Source organism: Neopsephotus bourkii, unplaced genomic scaffold (genome assembly GCF_033783945.1).
Source record: "Neopsephotus bourkii isolate Nb327-2 ecotype Australia unplaced genomic scaffold, CSIRO-AGI_Nbou_v1 NB_13, whole genome shotgun sequence".
NCBI lineage: Eukaryota > Metazoa > Chordata > Aves > Psittaciformes > Psittacidae > Neopsephotus > Neopsephotus bourkii.
The window spans coordinates 262,637-286,201 of record NW_026900530.1 but is presented as its reverse complement, the minus strand read 5'-3'; the positions used below and the strand labels follow the sequence as shown (position 1 = coordinate 286,201).

The 23,565-nt window shown below is 38.1% G+C and overlaps 1 protein-coding gene across 1 annotated transcript in view; it reads left to right on the top strand.

The window, feature by feature from the left end:
- NKD1 (NKD inhibitor of WNT signaling pathway 1) overlaps positions 1 to 20,799 on the top strand; it is a 110,188-nt gene extending 89,389 nt beyond the window's left edge. Inside the window, exons 6-10 of the mRNA XM_061369702.1 lie at positions 1,062 to 1,157; positions 10,598 to 10,745; positions 11,770 to 11,854; positions 16,416 to 16,546; positions 17,287 to 20,799. Coding sequence (XP_061225686.1) covers positions 1,062 to 1,157; positions 10,598 to 10,745; positions 11,770 to 11,854; positions 16,416 to 16,546; positions 17,287 to 17,861 — 1,035 coding nt within the window. The 3' untranslated portion in view covers positions 17,862 to 20,799. The remainder of the gene's footprint in view (positions 1 to 1,061; positions 1,158 to 10,597; positions 10,746 to 11,769; positions 11,855 to 16,415; positions 16,547 to 17,286) is intronic.
- Positions 20,800 to 23,565: the final 2,766 nt, after the last annotated feature.

Sequence of the window (23,565 nt, the reverse complement as noted above, 5' to 3'; positions counted from 1 at the left end):
AAATCTGAGGTGGATGTGATTTTGGCTTTTAAAGGTGCCGGGAATGTTTATGTAATATGAAGCTGTGTTTCCACAGTAGAGTGTGGGGCACTTGGCAGCTTTCAGCCAGGCTTGTTACAACTGAGAGAAGACTGCCTTTCAACTCAGCAGGGGACAGGAGGTACCGGTAACTGCTGTAGGGAATTGGTTTCAAGTCAAAAGATCAACCAGGTATTTTGAGCTCTGTCATGCTGAAGCTATTTGGAGCTGTTTATTTTACTTGCATACAGTGGCTTTCATTTTAATTGCACTGTAACTTTTCTGTTTTGCTTTTTTGTGGCTCTGGATAATTTTGCTTGCACAGGTCTTGAGAGAAAGCAAATGATTTGCACCCAGGTGACTGGAGTCAGTCAAAGTGCGTCCTTTGTTCTTGACTGAAATCTTGGGCTTGCTTTGAGGGTTTTTCTTCCCTTTAACAAATTGATTCTTTCAGGCTTTTGAGAGATCACACCCTCACTAACAGAAGCACAGTTAAAATAAGGGTCAGGCACTACTCCCAGGTCGTTCTTAGATACCAGTTCCTAGGCAGGCTCCATTTCAGGGGCTTAGTGACATGATGCTGTACTGCACTAACAGACAACCTTGGGTATCAAATGCCTGCATCAAGGACAGGTCTCACTGGTGGGGATTTGTGGCATAGGCCCAGTCTATTGATGGCTACTCCTGGCACTGTGGTGTACTTCCTTATTCTGTGGGTCTGTTTCTGTTACCTTTCTTTTTGCGAGTTAAGCAGTGGTCTTTCTCACTTTTAAGTGGGAAATGTTGCTATATTTGAAGAGCTTCAGGGGGTAGTTTTCTTACATCTTTTTTATGTTTTCTACAATAAAGTAAAAAGCATCTGGCCCAAGTGAGTTAGGATTATCATGTGACTGTGATGAAACTCCTTCACTGTGGTGGACAAGAGGCCTCTCCAGGACATATCCTGAAAGCTTCCTCCCATGAGAGGGAGGAAGAAAGCAAGCGGCCTCCTTCTATGGAGTCTATTGCTTTAGGTAATCAGGTGCTCTTTGAATGTTTCTTAGGAATTGCAATGTGATGTGTCTGTAGAGGAAGATAACAGGCAAGAATGGACCTTCACACTGTATGACTTTGATAACAACGGAAGAGTCACACGTGAGGTAAGCAAAGTACTGCTGCCCCTTTGTGTGCAGCATCTGCTAACAAGAGATGTGTTTTATAACAGGAACATTTTTTTCATCTATGAAATAGAGGTGTCCTGCCAACTTAAACAGCAGTTTCCATGGATCCGTCCCTCCTAGAAACAATCCCACCAGTAATTTACTGTTTTCAGATGTACTGTACATCTTTTTAAGCTGGTTGTTGTTGAATACCTGGGATTTGCCTGTAAAAAATAGTACTGGCATTTGAGGAGGAAAATACCTGAAACAACTAAACACATTGTCAAAATAAACCCCTGCCAAGAGCTGGTTGAAAGGAACAGGGTAAATACTGAAAGAGTAGTGGCCTTAGACTCCAAATGAGGGCAGAATTTTTTCCTAAAAATATTGTTCTGGCTTCTATCCTGCTTTTCAGTTAAGCTAACCAAAGAGCAAGGTTGCTTTCTGACATTCTTTCCAGTAAGACTAACTATACTGTTCTGTTGTTTTCATGAATATTGGGCTGATCCCTGCCTTCTTCCTCCAAGTATAAATAATGCGGACGATATTTGCTGGAGGACAGTAGTGAAGGGCTGTCAAAGCATACCCACATATATTTTTTATTGCTAGGATGTCTTCAAGTCATATTACCTGTGCAAATAAGAAGCCAAATAAGAGTATGTATAGATAGAACACGGTCCTTTTCCAGAACTATTTCTATCCAAATTGAATGATACTTCCTCTAGAAGAATGTCCTTTACTGAGATATACTGCAATGTGCTGTCATTTGTGTTTTGGTTTTTTTTTCTGGTGAGGTGTGTTTGCTCCCATGCCTTCAGATAATCAGCTGAAAATTGACAGGTTTTCTCTCTCCTGGCTGTTGTGCTGGTGTCTGTGAAAATCGCCAAGAGCTGGTTGAAAGGAACAGGGTAAATACTGAAAGAGTAGTGGCCTTAGACTCCAAATGAGGGCAGAATTTTTTCCTGAAAGACTGAAGCAAATTTCTTCTGACATTTATGAACAAATTCCAAATGTGGTGGATGTTCAGGGTTTTTAATATGTATATAAACATCATTACTAGGCTTTTTTATTATCTCTGCTCTGATAGTGCTTTGAATAATCAAGTCTGTGTCCCTCATGCAAGAGAATTGGCAGATGAAAAGTTACGGGCGACGTCCAGAGTTTCAAGTAGGAAAATGGGATATATAGAGAGAGGTTAAGGAGAAGGGGCTAGCGAAATGAGGAAGTAGTACTGTATTTGTTAATGTATGGGGAACAGAGACCAGAAAAATTAAATAACTCACCTGAAGTCTCACAAGAACCTAATGGCAGATTGAACCCAGGTCTTTCGAGACCCAAGGCTTAATCTTCATTATAAGATTATCACGACTCTGGAAGAATAGGGCAAAAATGCACAAAACCCAGACCCACGCACATGGGTGTCCTTTACATTCAGGCATGGAATTCCCATTAATGTCAGTGGGAGTTCCATGTGCCGAACTTAACGAGAATGTGCTTTCAAGTATGTATACAATAATTATTTGTGATTATGTGGTACACCAAAGAGCTTAATTTGACTGTACTTAGAGAATGTATTACAGCCAAATTCTACCTCTTAGTGCTCCAAGAGCAGGCTGCAGCTTAACTGAAACCAAATCTGTTCAGGGATTGAAAATCATACTACTCTGAGGTCTGGAGGTTGCAACATTCAGGCTTGAGCCTGTGCCAAAAAAAAAAAATCTTTTAACCAGGGGACCAAATAGATTGATCATTTTCAGCTCTTTACATGTGACCAAAGATAGATAGTATGCACCATTGCAGAGTTTTTCAGTTATGTTACACACTTCTTTTGCAAGCTGTTCCAGTGCCATTGTATCATCCATCTTGTTGGTTGTCTTCTGTTTAATCCAGATGAAATTTAAGAGTTGTTTGTGCAAGAATGACTAATGATAGCAGCTCGTAGATAATCTTGGCCACAAAAGAGGAATTTTAGTCTCTTCATGTGACATAGAATTTGTTGTTCTATTAGACTCAGAGAGATTGGCACTCAACATAATGGGCCTGATACTGCAGTTTATTAAGCAGCTCTGCTTCTGATCCGGGAAAGGACTTAACAATGGTGAACATTAAACATGGGAATAATTTGAATTAAAATGAATGGGACACATGCTTTGAATTAAAAGTATGCAAAGCACATTGCTGGATCAGGGGCAGAACAGACAGTCTGAGGAAGAGGGCTAGCTCTACCAGTGCCATTTAGTGAGCTGATGAAAATGCTCTCAGCTGGTCAGCTTGTCTAAACAAAGGTCTAGTGTTCTGATGAGAAAAGCTTAGTGTTCACCTTTTCTCCTTTAAAAATGTCACTTTAATGTCTCCTGGATTTATAGTTGGATTTAACAGGGAGATGAAATTTCTTAAGTTAGATTTCTGTCTGTAGACATTGAGGTGCTGTACCAAAAGGAGTCAGCCTTATCATTCTATTTTTCATCTTGGTAAAGATAGACACTGGAAAAGGATGTGACTTGCCCACCCACATCACAGAATCACAGAGTCACAGAATGCTTAAGGTTGAAAAGGACCTTAAGATCATCTAGTTCCAGCCCTCCTCCCAAGGGCAGGGACACCTTCCACTAGACCAGTTTGCTTCAAGCCCTGTCCAACACTGCCAGGGACGAAGCATTCACAACTTCCTTGGGAAGCCTGTTGCAGTTCCTCACCACCCTCACAGTAAATAACTTCTTCATTATTTCTAACTTAAATATCCCCTGTTTAAGTTTAAACTGATTACCCCTTGTCCTGTCACTACAGTCCCTGATGAAGAATCTCTCTCTGAAATCCTTGTAGGAACCCTTCCATTTCATTTGATTCAGTTATTGTGTTTAAAATACGGGACTTCATGTCCATAGACTTTCTAAAGGAACAGAGAGCATTAAGTTTGTAAGAGACATGTGGGTGGAGTGCAATTTTACAAGTGCACCAAATGTTTTTTTCATTAAAATATTTGAAAATTGTAAATGAGATACGGATTTAGTTACTGGATAAAATTTCCCTTGGGCTTTACACAATGACAGATCACTGCAAGAGCATTCAAATTCCATCTTAGTGGAATTTCTTCTGGATCTTAACAACATCTTCAGAACCTAATACTGCTTTGATTTCCTTCTACAGTCTACATGACTTATTCATAGCCCTCATAATTAGAAATCCAGATCTAGTAAAGCTTCTTGAAGAGATACACCCATTATGAAAGCATAATTATTGGGATGGCAAATCATAAAATTGGCATTACTGTATATTGTTAAACTACTGCTTTTTCTGTCATAGAGGCCCACAATTTTCAGTCGTTTTAGTTTAGTGGGAAATAACTTTTCCTGCTCTAATGTGTATATTACAAAACTTGGCTAATGATGTTTCCCTTCATTCCATAAGCCATAAGAGGACAATTCATTATGTATTGTAGGCCTTTTTAGAACTGACAGCTGCACTGTAATTATCTTCACACAGATATTTGTAATCGGACTTGAAACTTGGATAATTGAACTAATGTGTTTTGATCCATGAGTTTTTATATTGAGCTCTCTGAATGTAATTATACTTCATAAACACTAGCCTTTTTTTTTTTTTTTTAATCAGTCAATTCTGTCTTAGAAAATTAAGTTTCTTTGGTGAGTGGCTGCACAGGAGTAAGAACACAGGGTTGCTTGTGAGGAGTGAAAAAAGGGAAATTCTTCTAAAGTAGCTGTTGAGGAGATAGCAAGCGAAGCTCCTTTCAGGCTCCAAATAAGAATGATTCAAAAACATATGTGATCAAACAAAGCTGATGTTGCAATAAAAACATCCCACTGTATGTAGAAATCAGACTAAAAACAAAGTACAAATGAGACATTTGTACTTTTGTTGTTTTCTTTCTGAGGGAAAGGTAATGAACTGATATTGATGCTTTTCTTCATGCATTTTTAATGCTGAAAATGTTCTTTCTATCTTACATTAAATATTCAATTTTTCCTGTTTTCTTTCTATTTTTTTTTCCCTTTCTAGTTATTTTTGCTCATGTTCTCTGCAATGAGTGAAAAGGTTTGAGGTTATTTCTTCGTTCAGATCTCAGCACCATCTGTTTGCCTTGGGGAAGGATGCTGGCTCTTTTGGGGCTACCGTTTATCAGCTTGACCCTTATCTTGAAATTTGCAACTGCACTGTGGTTGTCAACATTGTATTAACTCATGGTGAGGAAAGAACAATGGAACCAATGGCTAGAGTAGCTTTTGTCTCTAGCAGAGGGGCCATCATTTCAACCATTAGGTTTTTGTGGGTTTGTGTCAGGGAGAAATATTAAGAGAAAACAGAACTTCTTCTTTCAGTTTTGAAGGGAGCTAAAGACACAAAGACATCTCTCCCAGAGAAGTTATGAAGAATAAAACTGAATGAGTGAATGTTTCCTTTCAATGTTATTAAAACATGTTAGGGTTACTTTGTTTTGGTTTTGGTGTTTTGGTTTTGTTTGGGTTTTTTGTTATTGGCGATGGTGTTTTTGTGTTGGTTTGTGTTTTTTGCTTCCTTTTTCCTGGGGGCTGTAACAGGTGTGTATGTGTGTGCAAATATCTCATTCTGTCAAATTAATTCTGCTGGGAAAGCCTTTTAGTTTACAGAATCTTTAATTTGCTAACTAGTCATATTGATGACAAGCCACAATAATACTGGAAAAATAGAGTTGTCCATGTACCACTAATGTTCCTTAGAATTAAAAGGTTAATACCTGGAATAGGGACTTCCTCAGTCACTGTAAGGAATGAAGTTCTGTAAGGAATGAAGAATACTTCCGTGTAATTTGCTCTTATCCTTTTTCTCAGACCCATAAGTTTCTCTGAATGTTTTAAATTCCTTCTAATCTCCTACTGGAGATCTGTAAAGTATTCTGTGGATACATGTCTGAGGGCAGCATACATGTGTAGCCTCAACTGTTTGGTTTTTAGTATTTTTAATGCAAGTATTTCTGGTGATAAAAAGTTGCTCTTTTCAATATACTTTATTGTAATATACTTTTTGTTTATTGTATTAGCTGCTTGATAAAACAGGTTAACAGTATTAAATTCTTCAGGCCTGGAAAAAACAGCATGGTGTTCAATAAGGAGGAATAAATCTGGGTATGACGTGTGCTGGCCATTTGAAGATTACCCAGCAAACAGTTAGTTTCCTCTTTGAGGAAAAATATGATTGTTTCAGTTTTCTTACTTGATTAAACTAGCTATTCCAGCAGAAAATCTGCACACTAGAAGCTCTTCAGAAGTTAGATTCCTGCAGACTACTTCCCCTCTGAATATAATGCTTATTGTAAAGGATAATTTATTTTATTCTTATTTCTCTTTATCCATTTAATATACTAGTTTAAGAATCTACAACGATTTCTAACTCGAAGTGGCGTAAAAGTACATTTCAGAGGAAAGAAAACAAAAACAAACAAAAAACCCCAAGCAAATGATATTTTGGGAAACGGGAGACACAGAAAAATCTGGTTTTGTTCATTTTTCACTTAGAAAGGAAGTTTGAGAAATGTGGGATGAAACTTTTTGTGTGGGAAGTTCCAAGCAGTCTTAAACAAAGCAGTTGCAAAATCACGTGACTAATAAAAATCATAATCCATGGTACAGAAAGGTTAGATTCCTAGGTAGGTGGTCTCTGAAACATTCTGGTTGGTGGACCAGGAGAGAGAAAGATTTAAATAGCTTTTATTCTTGATGTTTTATGCTAAATTTCCTGAGGACAGTGAAATGCCCAAGCTGGTGTGTAGAAGGTAAAGCTGTCTCAATTTTAGGCAGTTCTTTAAGGAATTTAAATACAGGTAATATTCAATGGGACAGCTTTCAAGGAGAACATAGATTTCCTCAGTCTCCTGGCAGGCTAATGGCAGATGAAAATTCTTTTTGGGGTAAGTATAGACATAGATATAAAATACAGATTTTGTAATATGTATTTTAATGGTCTAGAGCTACTGATTTGACAAGAAGCCATTAGCATATTAGCTGCCAAAAAAAAGGGCTGTGAGAAGATAGTTTTCGTCACAGCTCAAAACTCACTGATAGAGGCCATTCCTAATAGATTAGTGCCTCAGGAATTTGTATGTTGCAATTGTGAAGCTATAACTGGAAATAAACAGGAGGTTCAAGCTGCCTTGTAATAGGTACCTACTCAGCCAGGACTTTGGTAGATGACAGATTAGCAATTGACCTAAGCAGACTTGTTGGACCAAATCAGAACTGTCAGTTTACTAGAATTCCCAACCCCAAATTAGGACCACAACTAAATGAATCCTATAATAAAAATGTTGTTGACAGTATTTAAAAGATTAGCATAAACATTAGGTGGTTACTTATGGATATCCCTAACCTCAATCTTGGTATGTATCCAGTTTGATGACCACGTTCATTTACTGACAGAATGCAGAGCAGTTCAGGTCGTTGTGGAGGAAGCTGGGTATTAAATGCAGAACAAAATGCGAAGGCAGTAGAGTATAAGGCCTCAATGTGTCCTGATTAATCCATGCAGCATCTTAAACTGCTTGGAGCCTGGACATTGATTTGGTTAATTTGGGCCTGTTTGGCTGACAGATTTAAATTGTTCTGGTGTGATATGTATGCACACATATTTCTGACTTGCCAAGTATATGTCACACAAATGCTGCATCTGGCCTTCTCTGACAGCATTTGGAAGTATGTTTTAAACTGCTCAGTCAAGCAGCTTGTTGAGAAAGACCCTCGGAGAATACAAGGGGCAGATAGTATGCCAGTTAGCAAATTAGCCTTCATCATCGTAAAAAAAATATGTAAAAGGACAGTGGGAGCAAAGACTTTGCCTGTTGAAGTTAAAATAGATTAGATGGTCAGCTTGTACAAACATCTGGCATAGCTGAAAAAAGGAAAGAGGACAGATGGTTGAGAAAGAAAGAGTTGATAATAACCTCTTGATAGCAGCCTTGTGTGGAAAGATGCCATGTTGGCTAACCAACACTTGTTAAGGAATTTATGGGAAAGGCCTAACTCACCAAAGTGCTGAGTGTATGAAGCCCGGTTTTGAAAAATATGGTGCTGAAGTATTCTGATGAAAGGGGTGGTTTGGCTAATCAAGGTGCAGGATTATAGCACCATGCTTCTAGAACATAATTTATGAATGCATATAAAACAACAGATAGGTTTTGTTTGTATGTCTGTGTCCTTGCTTTGTTGTTTTTTCTCATAGATGAATAAAAATCCATCCCTTCAAGCTGGCCTTTAGATATGGCTGTGTCTATTTAGAGGTCTGGCTAGGTTTCAGCTTAGGGTGGAAGTGTGAGAAGTGAGATGTGTTAAAGAGCTGTGAGGTGTCCACCAAACCGCCACTGAGCAGTCTTTCCCTCATTCAAGCTTTAGACCATGGTTCTTGTCCAGAGGATGGAAAACAGCTACTAACATGGTAGTAAAAGTCCACATATAAACACTCGAGCAACAATTCCACTGAGTGCAGAAAGGTTAGAGGGTGTCCTGGGTTCAGCAGTATCAGTCATTTTTCACCTTAGTAGCTGGTGCAGCGCTGTGTTTTAACATCTGGCCTGGGAACAGAGCTGATAACACTGATGTTTTAGTCTGACCAAGGACTTTCTGAGCCTCATGCTCTGCCAGGGAGGAGGGGAGGCTGGAAGGAAGCAGAGACAGGACACCTGACCCAAACTGGCCAAAGAGGTATTCTGTACTGCAGCATGTCATGCCCAGGATGTAAATGAGAGTTACCTAGAAGGGCTAGAGGACTGCGGGGTTGGTCGAGGTATGGGTTGGTGCTTGGTCGGGCTAGGGGGTGACTTATCGGTCGGCTGGAGGTGGTGTTGTATTCTCTTCCCTTGTTATTTCCTTTATCATTACTATTATTGGTGGTAGCAGTAGTGATTTGTGTTATACCTTAGTTACTAAACTGTTCTTATCTCAACCCATGGGATTTGCATTCTTTTCGATTCTCCTCTCCGTCCCTCCAGGAGTAGGGGAAGGACGAGAAAGGGGGGAGTGAGTGAACGAGCCACCTGACTGGGTTTAAACCACGACAGAGGGGGTACATGGTAACGTGAAGTCTGAACCCTCTGGGATTTAGTTACTCATTCTGCCTATTGAGCTGGAAAATCATCTGAAGTAATTTTTCCTGACCATGAGGTCAGTATTCCCCTAAATTCTGCTTGAGTAGAAATTGGTATTTTTGTGTCACCTTTAAAGCTGATTAAATAGTGAGGACTGTGTGGTATATTGACTACTAAAATGCTGGGACCCACTAAAGCATACTAAACTTTGAGCTGCCATGGTTACAGGTATGACCCCTGGGCAAAGGAAAAATTGTAGAGGCTTTGAATTTTTATAAACCTAACTCTTAATCCTGAGAACCAGTTATACTTAACAAAAGATAATTTAGGTATTTCCTTTGTGCTTACAGGCATCTGGAAGGAGGTTAGGTACAAATAGTTCAAGAAATAGGAACACTAGCATGGAGAAATTCTCATATATACATTGAATGGGATCTTCATAGCCTACAGTGATCAGTATGCTCTGGGCTTAGGTTAGTGCCTAAGATCAATTTGGGTGAAATCCCTTTGAGAAAAAGTAGTGAGCCAAGAGCTCTCATTTTCATCCTGGCAATTTAAGATGGTACCCTTTTTGAGCCTGACTGGATTAGATCAGTCTTGAGAGACCTCTAAGCTACTAAACAGTGTTTCTCCTGTTTGAAACAATCGGTTTATTAAAATTGGCTTGTGTCCTTTCTGATGTAGCCAGACGTGCAAGCATTTGTTCCCATCCCTTTGCCTTCAAAGAGACGTGTGAAGAATGTTCTGTAATAGGGCTGCATAATCTCTGCGTAATCTCTCTTCAAAAAGGAAAGTTGAGGATAGGTTTGAATTTTGCAAAATAAGCTAGACCCCAAAATGCATATGTTAGAGTGACATTCAGACATTATTTGTTTCCACACCTGAGGCTTACAGTTCTGCCACGTCTTTTACTGGTTTTCCTCTATATAATCAATCATTCAACTATCCCAAGAATAAACACACGAGACTGTAACATCCAAGATTTTCTTCATTGCTGTATTTGTTTTGGTTATGTGAACTCAGTTTTTAGTGCAGTATGAATGATTATCATAGAATCATAGAATCCCTGGGTTCTGCTGAAATCAAAGAGAAGAAAAGGCAGAACACAAGTTTGCTGATTCACAGCTTGGAAAGGCTGAATATCTTGCATTGTTGTTATTGTTTTGGTATAGTTTGCCCCATTTCAAAAATCTTATGCCACCTGATGTAGATTGTAATGTTCTTTGCAAATTCAGCTCTTTTAAATTCAGTGACTTCTGAGACTATTTCAACATTTAATAGTCCCAAGTCCGAAATAGTTGTATCAAAGCTATAGGTTTCATACCACTTTCACAACAGTGTGTCTTTATGTGTTTCAATCCAACTATAGGATATTACCAGCTTGCTTCATACCATCTATGAAGTAGTTGATGCATCAGTAAATCATTCTCCCAGTTCCAGCAAAACTCTGCGAGTGAAACTTACTGTGGCACCAGATGGCAGCCAGAAGAAAAAGAGTATCTTGTTAAATCATGCTGGTAAGGATGTGAAATCAGCTGTTGGAAAAATACAGAAGATTTCAAGAATCCCTCAAAAATACAACTTCGTATTTTGTTACTACAATTAAATATATACATAAAGGCAAATACTTATGTGGGTATTTGAAACCCCATGAGTCTGCTTTATGAGTGCAAAATTGCCTACCCTCCTCCTTTCAGTGTCCCTTAAGCAAATTAGAGCTCCCTTACCTGATTGATTGTTTCTTTTTGGAAGAAGCAGTAGCCCATATGGTATGTAATTACGTTTGTGTACCACAAGGCAGATTTAAGGCCTTTTCAAGTTGTACCACTTTAACTGCTACTACAACGCCCAGCTTCTGTGAAAGCAGGTGTAGTGGGATAAAATGTTTTTTGCAAGTGCAGAACTGTCACTGCTGCTGGATAAGAATAAGCAATTCAGCATAAATAGCCTTTATGAAACTATGAATAAAAATTGAACTTTTCTATAGTGGCAGAGTCTGCCAGTGAAAATGATGTATACTCTGATGGCTAATTCACATTATATTCACTATAATAAGAGTCGTATAATTCCTTCGGTAGGTTAAGTACTAAAAATACTTATTTAAAGTAATTAAAATATTTAAAGTAATACTACAGTAGAAAATGAGGGCATTTTACCCCAGAGGAAAGCCTTGTCACCTCAGGTTTAATATATCCATCTACTTAGGCAAGTGCAGACGTAAGAAAATTTGTGCTTCTGGGGAGCTCTGTGGTGCATTAGTGCAGCATGAAGCTCCAAGCTTCTGAGCCTTCCTGAGAGACAAGTATATCAGTGTGAATGCAGCTCCATTTAACCTGCCACGTTGCTTGCAGCCTAATGTCCTACAGTCAAGGTTATGCCTGCTTAAAATCTGTTGTGTGGACAAAAGCACTTTTGAGAAGGGTACATGAAATAATGCGTTACATCTTGATCTACCAACAAGAAAAATGCATTTACAATGTGGCATGTTATGCTGATCAGCAAGGACAGTAATGTGAGAATAATGTCCTTTTCTCTTGGCAGATTTGCAGAGTGCCAGGCATAGAGCTGAAAGCAAAGTTAATGAAGAAATAAGAAGCTCTGAGAAGAAGCAGCGGGCTTCTCTCAGGTAAGGGGAAAGAACCCTATGTCCCTATGTCCTCTCAGGTAAGGGGAAAGAACCCTAACAGGCACTGGGTACCTCTGAGGAAACCTCTGCCACTGACTTCTTGTTTGCTTCCTTGCTTTAGTTTTTAAAAGCATACTAAAACAAAGGAATTACAGGATTTTCATTATGGAACCATTAACAGATTCCAGGGGTGAATACTTTGTACATTAAAATGAAACCCAAAAAGCAAATCTGTAGGATCAATGACCCAAATGTTCTTCTGTTGGCTCTTTGGAGGACATGCAGTGCCTTTTAGACACTATCTGCAAATATTGTGCCTACTGGTGGAGTTTATAGCACACCCTTTGGCTAAAAGTGTCCCAAATCCCTTTAATCTCCACAGAGGCCAACTCCTGCCTTTCTCTGTCCTCCACAGTGACTTAGCAAAGGGGCCATCTCTGCTGACTCCCACTTGCTAGAAACCATGCTTCCCTGCTGCCACGTCTCCTTTGCAGAGTTAGTTATTTGTAGTACCTATAAGGAATTAGCCGACTTGCTTAGAACTAATATATTTAATCTAATCTTACAGGAAAATTTGGACTTTTTTTTTTTTCTTTGTAAATTTCAGAATACATTTCACCACTTGAAAAAATATATCTGGTGTCTTTCAATGGACTCCAGCCTGTGTGACTCAGGGTGCAGCAATTTCCAATAAAGCACAAGCACAATGGAATGCTTTTATGAAGAGATGCAGGTAGACTTGCAGCTATCTATGGATTAGATTAAAAAAAAAATAGTTTTAGTTCTTCTCTGATAGAATGCACAATATTATTTCGGATGCCAGTCCAGAACAGGCTTTCTTCCTCTGCATGTGTAATCATGTGTATTTATCGTGTTATCAAGGGTTCTACCTACCTGATAGATATTACCTGCACTGAACTTCAGTGTATGTGATAATCATTTGCAATGTATTTTTCAGGTACTATAATTTTTTACAGCAAAGAAAAATGTTAATCGCTCAGTCACATGTAGGTGTACTATTTCTTTTCTGAATTCAGTATTCTAATGGATAGAAAAACAAATCAAAACCAGATAATTTTGGTAGATTTGGACATAGAGCAGTTGCTCCAAACAGGTCATCTTGGTGTATAGGTTTGATCTGTTTTAGGATTTTAAGTTTAACACTAAGGCAGAGGAAAGTGTTCACTGGAGTGCTACAGCAATGACATTGGATCATTTGTTACATTTGTTTCTTCAGTTGCAAATTTAAGAAAAAAATAAAAATCCACTCTCGGCTTTCCTTGGATTTAGGGGTATTTGTCCAAATATGTAATACATTTATCAGGAGGAGGAGCATTCAGTCTTATTGAAGATGGCAATAAAACAGTGCCTCCCTTTTTTGGGTAGAGTAAAAATGCCAGTGAGTTGTCCCAGTGAGTATATCCCAGTACAATCAAATTTCAGATTAAAAGAAGACTAAAATAATTTCTAATCTTCTGTTAGGAACAAAAACTTCTGTGAACTAAAGAATACTCCATGGTTTTGCTTGCTGGCCTCAATGTAGTATTTAGATTCCCTCTGCCCATTAGCAAAGGTTTGCCCTGTGTGAATTTAAAGGCCTGTTTTTTGCTTGATAACCTGTTGCAAAAATCCCCTTTCAGTTGTAAAAATCCCCTTGAAGTCCTGGTTTTGCAAATGTAATGGTTTTATGAATAGCAGCCATTTCCTTAAATCCACAGTTACAGAAGCATCAAATGCTGGGGTAGAATTTTGGCTCTGCTGTATGTCCTTCTCATCCCTTTGGATAGAGGCTTCCTAGACAGAACAAATCTGTATCTTGAGCTGAGCAGATCAGCGTCAGACAGCTGTCAGTATCTAACAGGTTTTGTTGCATCTCATAAAATGTGGACAGGACAAAGAATGTCCTGTTCACACTGTGTGTGTTGCAGGGATGTTTGCACACTCTGGCCAAATTACTAACCCTTAAGAAGGCTCCCTGAGACTCGTAACAGAATCTCACAATATTAATGCAGCGGCTTCTCCTTTGAAAGCAGCAATGAGGACTTTGTGGGAAGTGCACACATTTCAGAAATTCAGTCACTTAGGAATTCTAGGCAAGATCTGATTAATATTCAAGATAAAATGGATAGAAGTGTTTTTATCCTGAAGGTGGGATATAGATGGGTTAAATTTTTCATCTGCTGGAAGCTACAGGCAATTTTCCCCTTTAGGGCTAATGCAAGTAGCAAGATAAGTAGCTACATTCATAGCTAGTTTGCCTGGCATGTGTGGTACAAAATGGGTGGTGGAAGAGCACTGGCAGGCAGCTTTGTGGGTTGGGAATCTTTGTGCCATTCTAGTTCATATTTCACACCAGCCTCTAAAACATCTTTTCATCCACAGATACACATTCTCGCTCTTTCTTTCCTGCTGAAGTGATTTCTTCCTGACTGGCTTAAATTCTATGCTAACAATGAGCATAGCTTTCAGGAAATGTCCTTACGTTTTTCTACCCTGGGCTTGTCACTGTGCTATTCCCCTTGCTTCTATATCATTGTGCGCTTATTACCATAAGCATGACACCCCAGGACAGAAATTTTAGAAAGGGCTTTTGTAGACTCCACAAACACTTAAGCAGATGCCTTTTTTTAATTAAAAACAAAGCCAAACTAAAAACCAGTACCAACACTGGGTATGTCTGCACACCGTGCTTGATGCATGGCTAGTGCATGCCTGTGTCTTTCCATCTTCCCATGTGTACGCAGGAGATCATCATGGGGCTGGATACCAGATGCTTCAGTTCTCTGACTTAAATTTCTCTGTGACAGTAGAGCACAGCTCTCATCAGTATATAATTGCTTCACAATTTATTTGTGCCTGAATATTGTTGAATGGCATCTTGCATGTAAGAAAGCTACTGGAATTCGAGAGTGTGGCAGTACTGGCATAGTTTTTCTTTACTGTCTTGATGAGAGATAGAATTTATTAGTAACAAAAAAACAGGTTCCCTGCTAACTTCATTTTCAACAGACAGTGCTGTATACAGTGTTGCTTTATTGTACTGAATCAAACCCAGAGATGTTTTTCCTCGGTTAACTGTGTGTTTTGCGCAGCATGTGCGTGCAAGTCCCAATGGTTTCCACAGGCAGTTCGTGCCTGGCAATTCAAATTACCCAGGGTCTATCCCCAGATATCTTTTATGTAGACCTGTGAAAGTGTAACAACTTGTGAAGGTGTGTCTGGGTCAGGAAAGATACTGAGTTGGCTATGTAGCCAAAAGAATAAGGGATATCTGGACATTTCCTCGTTTTTGACAGTACTGCATGTCACTTCTGGAGTTCAAGCTGACTCAGAGTCTTTAAAGCATACCTGCTAGCCGGGCAGACTCTCCTGCATTCAGGAGACTCTACCTCTATCAAAGTAGAGCAAAAATCATCTTCCAGGTAGGTCAAGTCTTGTGACTTTTATCAAAGATACTGCAGGCCTCTGTCTGACAGTGACACAGGGGACTCGGTTCTGTAATGTCCCTGAACAGTACTACACTAGACCAGGAAAGCAGTTTGTGCCAAAGCTCAGTGGGATCAGCAGCCTTTGGAAACCTGGAAATGTGTTAATAGACTTAAAGCAGAGTATTAGGCACCATACAGTATAGAGCCCAGATTTAGCAACTGGTGTAGGATACAAGGCTAAATTCTGGTCTAAGACTGACATCAGTGCAATCTCACAGGGAAATAGGAAAGCCCATCTTGTGGCCTTGGAGACTGAACTATCTGAATGCCAGGCAGTCACTTATTCAAGAGTTGACTGCTTATCCTATTTGTTATATTGAAAATATTACTCATATCTGCAGACATCCATTTAAATTGCTGAATTAAATTGTTCGGCATTATGGGCTACAATACTGTAAACCTCTGCCTGGTTTTTTTCTGCCTCATAAATGAATGGTATTTCAGATATTCATTCTCAGGAAATAGTTCTGCTATAAATAAGATTGCAAAGCCAAACAGGAAAAGGAGCTGAGATTCTGAAGCCAGTTTACTATCTGACCCTATTAATTGTATTTTGGAAAGTGGTGGTTATCTCCCAGTGCCCTACCAACACTCACTACCAACTTCACTTCTCAGGCTCTCTCTAGTTAATAAACCTGTACTGTTGCCTTTCTGCAGCAGATACACATGACTAGCCTGATATGAGGCTTGCCCCAGTGCTTCCTCACAGTGGTGGGAACAGTCATGAACCAAAAAGTAGGTTTTCTTTGGCATGTCCAGATTGAGTTGAATGGTTTGGCCCTAAGTCACAATGTAATAAACCCTAGGCAGAGTTTTATTTGTTTTTGCATGCGTAATGCAATTTGAAGGCCTCCCTTGCTTTGCAACTTTGGGGTTGATTTATATGAGGGGAAAGAACAGTCAGTTCAGGCCTACCAATTTAGCAAATCCGGTCATCCAGGATTTCAAGAGTTTGTTGTTTCTTTGTGAGCAACTCATGTCACTTCAAAGGGGCCATCAGTTGCTGGTTTGCAGATGGTGATAACAACTTTAAAGAAGTTCTGCTGAACTGTAATGTTGCTTCCTGCTGACAGATATCACCAGAGTGAGAGCAATCCAGAGCAAAGTGGGTGCTATCGTCATTGTGTTGATGAGAACATTGAAAGGAGAAACCACTATTTGGATCTTGCAGGAATAGAAAACTACACATCAAAGTTTGGGCCAGGTAATTTGGTAATTTACCTTTTCATCTTTCCTGTCTTCAGTTGCATGTTCCACATCAGGGGCAGTGAATTGTGAACCTGTGTGATTTGTTTGTAGTGTCTTACTGTAAGGAATTGGACTGTGTGAATACTGCAAGATAATTACTAGTGAAGGTGGTATCACAATGGAGTGACTAATGTTCTGCAAGCCTGCTTTGAAGTGCTTGTTTGTGTAGCTGAACTTGGAGGTGAGCCTAGGAGAACAATCTCTGCATCTAAATACTTAAGTTTAGTCTATGGGTGAGGCAAGGACTGATTTTTGGATGTTAGAGTTTGTTCTCAAGATGTTACCAACATATCTTTTGTGCTTGCTACTGACCAAAAAATGGAATGTGGGTTCATACCTGGAATTTTGGCTTTTGTCCCCACACTAAAGAGATTTACATTTTCTCCCTTTCCCTGTCTTGTGCCAAGATTTTGCTATTCCACTCACAGTTATTTTGGTGAATTTCAGATAGATGATGACTAAGGCAAGATAATATAAAGACTTTCATACACACATGTTCACTCCTATATAGATATGTACTTGTCTGTGTATTATTTACTAGCCAGAATTATTAAGTGTAATTAAACTGGACAGCTATAATTGCATTCACTTCCTTAGGAAAAAATCACTCTGCCAATAATGCTGTCCCTGCCAACTGCATGCTACTAATTAAAACTCTGAAATACTAGATGACTAACTCAGCTTGTTATTTCCTAGGATCTCCTCCAGCAGCTCAAAAACATGACCCACCATGCAGAGCTGTGAATCAGACTAGATCCCGTTCTCATGAACCTGAAACCTTCCATGCGCACCATAGGAAATCTCAAGTGGTGGATCCAAGCCACATCAATCTGGCTGAAAGTTCGTATGCCAAGATTGCAGAAATCCAACAGAGGCTGCGGAATCAGGACTCCAGCAAGCATTTTGTGAGGTCTCCCAAGGCCCAGGGCAAAAACATTGCCCCTCTGCATCCTGGAAGGGCAGTTAGAAATAAACCTTTTCAAGGGGCACCCATGCCAATGGCTTCCCCTAGTGCAAGGGTGGGCCAGAATCTTCCTTACCTCCCCTTACAATCTCAACAGGTTCACAAGAAGCATAAGCAGAGGGCAAAGGAGAATCACCAAATGTGCAAAACCTTTCATTCTCCAGGGACAGTTGTGGAAAAGGAACATGTGAGAGACCTACCCACAGTCATTTTATATGAAGGCCAAGTTGGACAGATGATACAAAGACATGAACACCACCACCACCACGAGCACCACCACCACTACCATCACTTCTATCAGACATAGAAGAGATCCCACCAACATCCTCCAAGAATCATCCCATATGAAGGAAATGTGTTCTTGTGATACCAGAACTAAGGCATTACTATGATTAATATTATTGTTACTCCATTAATATTCAGCTAGCATATATTTTAGAGGATATACAGAACTCTTGAAACTTACCCTATTTATATGTTGTGGAATGGCATAGCTTACTTAAACACCTTGTGGGTTTTGTTTTTTTTTTAAAGTGGCTGTAAAACAGCAAACAGCCATAGCTTTTTGAGCTGTGATTTAACGCAGGTCATCAACGCACTTCTTTAAAAGTACTACTTCCACTGTAGTAGGAAAGATACTTCAAACACTCTTGCAGACATCTAGCTTACCACTCTGCTGTATGTCGGCTGATCGCACACAAGCCTTCTATCAGGGGAGCAATGTTCGAAGGGTTGGACTCCAGAGATACTCGGAATAATGGAAAATACAAACAGCTGCTACCTCTAGTATTATTCAGATTTTATTTTCTTTTTATTGATTGTAATGTGCTACAGAAGGGGAATTTTAATATACTGCGTTTGTGTAGCCTGTTTGTGTTCACATCCTTTCAAATTATCTTAATAATTACAAGGAAATATTAGCTATACTTATCAACAGAGCTACATTTGTATGACTTACACTTTATTTTCTTGGAGATTCTTCACTGACACAAATATAGTCTGTTATATACTGGGTAATATTTAAATTCCTTTTTTTTCTTTTTCTTTTTTATTTTTTTTTTCTCTTGCTTACTCTCCATCCTGTTTGGAGTAACCGTTTGAAAAGAGGAGGATGTGAAATGGGTTTTTCAAAAGCATCACCAAACTTTAGTGTTTGGGCCATAAGTACAGTTCTTGGGGGTTTGAGAAGGAGAGAGGTTGCTTAGGGTTTTGTTTTGTTTAAATCCACAGTTCTTTGTTTTGAGAAAGAATTGAGGAAAATATACTTTCTCACTTTAAATGTTGGCAAATATATATAAAGTATAAATATAAATATATATATATATAAATATGCACACTCTCAGGTACATTTTGTTGTGTTTTAGAAATCTGTGGTTTGAATATTAACTTTTTTTATTTTTTTCCATAACAGTGACATTTTAGAAGCATATACCATGGCATTTTCTTAGGTGGCTCTAATTTAAATTTCCCCAGCACCTACCAATATTTGAGACAATTCAGTATGTAAAAAAAAACATCACTCACAGTCATTCTGGCCTCTTTTACTTTTTCCATATCATAGGGCTTCTGTTCCATGAAGGAGAATGAGACCATACTCACAAGACCTTACTGGCTGCTGAGAAATTGAAGGCCAGAAGTAAACCTGAAAAGTGAAAAAAAGGGTCAGTAGTTCTAGTTCTAGGTCAAGTTCTAGTTTCTATGGGGCCCACATCTATAATATATTCAGTTGTGTTTTGTACAGATCACCATTTTGCAGGTAGAAAGTGACTGAAAAACACCTATATTGCTTTTGGAACATTAGAGAACTCCTGACATCAAAATATAATTGTTCTATAAAAGTATTTGCTTTTGGTTTTAATTATTTAAAGTGTTGTGGTATTTTGTCTATAGTATATATATTGTAAAATGTAATTATCCCACATTGTTATAAGCCCTTTATGATTAGGGTATTTTTTTTTCTGACTAGAGCTTTGATCAGTCCAAAATGGGGTACTACCCCATTACAGCTGACTAGTTTTAGAGGGATGTTGTCCTTTCTAAGAACATGGAGACATCAACTTTGAAAGAAACATTTAAAGCCTCGCCTTCTTGTGGAATTGGAATAGAATCGCTGCTTCGTGGTAATTAGGTCCATCTCTTGTCTCTCTGGATCAGCAGTTTAGACTTATTGTCCTCTTTAAAAAATCTGGTTTATTTTATTTTATTCTTTTTTTAGCTGTCAGCAGTGTGTTCTGTTAAATCTAACAAACTGTTTTTAAAATGTGCTTGATCTGTGTGACAACTATACTGTTCTGTTTATTTTTAAAATTCCTAAAGTCCAAAAATATTTACATGCAGAATTTTCTGTATTAAAAATATGAAAAGGCCACAAATTTGGTTAGTTACCACTGAGTTGTTCTATTCTAAAGCCTTTTTGCTGCTTGTGTATCATCCTTTTTCAATGTATATATGATTATGGACTGCAAAAAAAAAAAAAAAAAGACAACATTTATATGTCTAGTAGAAGGAATAAGCTTATTTATATTATAGTATTAACAAAGTCTGATGTATTCAAGTAACTTACATTATACCGCATGCAAAACACAAAAGTGTACATTCCGTCTAAGAAGGGATGCCATGCTATTTGTTTTGAAGATGTAATTAAAGCTGTTCTCTTTTCAGGGTAGCACCTGCCAGAAAAACTGGGAGGTGGGAATTATTCTTTAGTCAATTTTTTTTAACACAGATTGTTGCCGAAAGCCAGAAAATGTTCTGGAAAACAAGAGTGCTTTCAGAATTGTGGGGTTTTCTAAGAAGGAGCAACAGAGGGGGATAAGTCTTTCACCCAAAGATATTTTGCTGGAAAAGATAACAGCACAAATAACAAAATCCTATCTGATTGAAAAGTGTTCAGTACTAGCTTTGCCAAGTCAACTCTGAAGTGTAACACAACTGACCATTGGTTATAACCTTGCATTGATTTGCTTTGGTTTCTTGTATTTGGGGATACAACAGACAAATTTACCTTGCTCAGATTCTGTGAAATACAAATACATTTTAATAACATGGCATCCCCATACTAAAACTTGACACCAGCCATCTATGGACATACAGTATCTACGTACTGTGTTGCAGTTGTGTTACGTGTATTAAGTGTGAATAGCATGTAGCACAGCTTTTTTTAACAGAATCTTAAATTTCTGTATCTTTAAAAAATGTTTGCTTTTCAGTATTTTGTATAGTAAATATAGATGGTTTTGACTAAATGCTTTATTTATTTAACAGCAAAACCTGTGCCAAGAGAACCCCCTGGTAATTAAAGTTTTGCTAGTTCAGAAAGTAGATTTCCTTCTTGTTGTGGATTTCAGGGGCTTATTGCAATTGCTGTCAGTACTTGCATGTCCCACTGATGAAAGAGTTCGCATTAACATGTTTGGGAACAGGATCAGGCCATAAGGTATGGACTGAGTATGCTTTGGTTTTATATTTAAGCTATCAAGTTTCAAAGTTAAATTTCTTGTCCCCTACTGTTAGACCTGTGTCGAATAACTGATTTTTCAGCTTGTTTTTAAATCTGAAAACCATTTAAAACTTACATGTATATATTTCTTTAAGTTGCTCAAAACTGTGGCTGAATTTAAAATAGATTAGTTTCTGGTTAAACAAAAAATTGCATTTCTGAGAAAAAAAAATTATTATTATTTAAAAGTAAAATGGAATGGCATAAAGTAATTCCAAATGAAAACTCTAGTTTTTTTCACTTCTGTTTTTAAAAAAAAAGCAATTCAGCAAAACAAAGTGAATCCCAAAATTTGCACTATTTGCTGAGAAAAATTTCAGTGGAAAAATTTTGCTCACCTTTACCAGCTCCAATTTTTGGGAAGCCAGGTTTTTGTGAAAATGAAGGCTGCTAAGCTCTTGTCACAACTTCATGACCAGCTTACACAAAGTAAACTAAACTAAGCGTAATGAAGTAAAATCTTTGTCCTAGTGAAATCTTTGGGAAGACTGCCAGATTCCCACTGACTTCAGGGTGCCTATAATTTCCTTCCAGGAATGTGGGTTTGAAGTCTACATAATGTGCAGAGAGTGATTTCAGTATTTATTTCTTATGCATTTTACTGCTCATGGTTTTGTAGTAGCTAATATTAAATGGAAATTTTACTGTGAGAGATCAAGCTGGTAAGTTAATGAAGATTAGCAGCAAATATTGTGCTTTATACTGATGTCACTGGAGGACCTCAAGGCACTTCCAGATGTTTTTGAAACATCCACATGTTCTTTAGTCATTATTAGATATGAAGACCCAGTTCTGCCCTCAGATGATGAAGTACCAGTTCTCCTGGCATATTGGCAGACCAGCCTCTTAAGGCCACACCAAATTAAAAAGCCAAATACGTGACTGGTATAACTGCCTTCCTACTGTAGTCATAAGCACAGAACAGCAAAGTATAGCTGGAGTACTTTAAAGGTGTATATGTATGTGTATATATATATGTGTGTGTATATATATATATATATATACATGTGTGTGTTGTCTAGCAAAAGTTAGTGAATGGCACAAGGTGGATTCTGACAGAGGTGATCTTTTGTAAAGGGATAAGTACTGTGTATGCTAAACAGTCTACAAGTTGCCACATAAATATACAGATATGACAAATGCTTACTGTTCTCCATATCTCATTGTGTACCTCAATTATTGAATGACAGATTTCATTTGTGTTCCAATTAGCAGGAAAATTAGGCCCTTTGTGGCCAAGACTATACATCAGAAAAATTCATCATGCTAAAAAATTTGCCATGATTTTTCTCTGGAATACAGGCAAGAATGTTCATGTTTGGAAACGTGTCAGCTAAACAAGTCTCACCTTCAATTACCTTGATGCAATTCATCAAGATCTGAAAATATGTTTTCAAACATGACATATTCATGGTTTTGCTGGGAACCAAGTCATATTCAGCATCCTGTTAGTTGTCAGGCTCCCTTTTGTTTCAAATGTACCAAGCAGAAACATGTTTTAAAATCCAAACACTTAATGTGTTTTCTAAACAACTTCTGGAAGATTTCTTTTTTAATGCACTTAGCAGCAAAACCAGCCTCAGTTTATCAGGTTTTTTGGTGGTGTTTTTTTTTTTTTTGCATATTTGACAGATGTTCAGTCAATTTAACATGGTAGGGGCTGGTTTTGTAGTTGTTTTTTTTTTTTTTTAAATGTGCTAAAATTAGGTAAAAAGAACAGACACAAAAAAAGCAAATAACTTTATACTGAAATTGTTTAGTAGACATTGAAATGCGTCTTATTTGAAATTTGGATTATAGTTATTAAATAATGAGGTTTTCATTTATGCTTTAATTTACTTTTTATATTTCCATATAATTTAGATAATTTGATCCTACTGAGCTAAAATGATAGAAATCATATGAATGAGTTTTAAAATATGCTTTAAAATAGCAGGATTTAAGGACTATGAGGTAGATTACTGTGAAAGAGCTGTGAAGAAAGACTGACAAGGGAATGATGGAAAGATTTGAGATATGTATGGATAGCATAGAACTGTCTGATAGAGGTGCAGAGGGAGACAGACAAGAGGCAGGAAAACACTGTATGGAGAAACTATATTCATGTTACTTTTTTTAATCTCTTATGGTACATTTATTGCTTATAAAACAGCAAGAGTAGTTCATAGAATGCTTTTCACTGGGAAAGCTTGAAGACTTCCTAGAAGAGGTCAATCTCCAGTGTGCAGTGGGAGACACAAGGAAGAGAAATTGTAGATAATCACCACTAGGGCTGTAGCAGGGTAATAGATGATGCCCTGGTTCCCAAGTCCCTGTCCAAGCTGAGGGAAATTTTTTCAGAAGCAGAGGAATGTGTTTCTACAGATGTTTTCAATATTCCTGTAGAATGTGTTTTGAATAGTAGCCTCGGTTCTTTTTCTGTTTGATTGCAAACATACATAAGTTGGTCAAACGTTGCCCAAAGCTTCTATATCTTTTAAGGGGATTAATAAATTTGGCAATGGGCAGACGT